Raw genomic sequence first — 778 nt, forward strand, 5'->3', positions numbered from 1 at the left:
TATATATTAATTTAAAATTCAGCCATTGGCCTTCTACTCGTTCTAGTATACTGTCAGAAAATTACAGGTGAGGTTTCAAGTAAAAAAACTTGAAATTTTTATCAACAAAGAATCGTTTAATTTTTTACATGATATAATTCTAAATTTTCACGTCCATATGGCTTTGGAAAACCGCGAAGATCTTAAAAATTCAAGCAATAATTTCCCTGAATTTCCAATCCATTAAGAATTTATGACTACATTAAACAATACATAATCATTTAATATGAAAACCCCAATTTTCTTAAATTTTTAAGATAAACGAGAGATTTAGCGATCGCTCTTAATCGAAATCGGTTTCAACCCCGTAAAATTGAAAATTCAGATAATTTTGGGCTGAAATTTCTAGAAATTTTCCACAGTTTACTCTAGCATTCATAATGTTTAATATAATAATTACAATATTTAAACAGTCGAAACCCTAAGGTGACGTGGGCAGTGGTGGGTACAAACGACTTCTTCAAGGGTGGAGATAAATACAAAATTGACAATATCGTTTTCCATGAAAACTATGATAAACGTTATCGGGACAATATTGCAGTCGCCCGTGTTGCTGGGGAAATCGAGTTCAATGACAATGTGCAACCAATCACGCTGTACACTAATGAGTTCACACGATATGGCGCGGCGGGCACAATTGCCGGCTGGTCTGTCAAGGTGAGAAATTATGATCTTATTCCTTATAGGAAGAAAGATGGAATCATATTTTTCAAGGGAAACGCGCCACTCCGACGCGCTC

At 34.8% G+C, this 778-nt stretch overlaps 1 protein-coding gene across 1 annotated transcript in view; it reads left to right on the forward strand.

The window, feature by feature from the left end:
- Positions 1–696, forward strand: part of LOC105272557 (chymotrypsin-1) — a gene marked incomplete at its 3' end in the record, with an annotated part of 1,397 nt that extends 701 nt beyond the window's left edge. The window contains 1 exon segment of the mRNA XM_011314729.1: positions 453–696. Within this exon segment, the coding sequence (XP_011313031.1) occupies positions 453–696 (244 nt within the window).
- Between the last annotated feature and the right edge of the window lie 82 nt (positions 697–778).

Source organism: Fopius arisanus, unplaced genomic scaffold (assembly GCF_000806365.1).
Source record: "Fopius arisanus strain USDA-PBARC FA_bdor unplaced genomic scaffold, ASM80636v1 scaffold00207, whole genome shotgun sequence".
In the NCBI taxonomy this organism is placed as follows: domain Eukaryota; kingdom Metazoa; phylum Arthropoda; class Insecta; order Hymenoptera; family Braconidae; genus Fopius; species Fopius arisanus.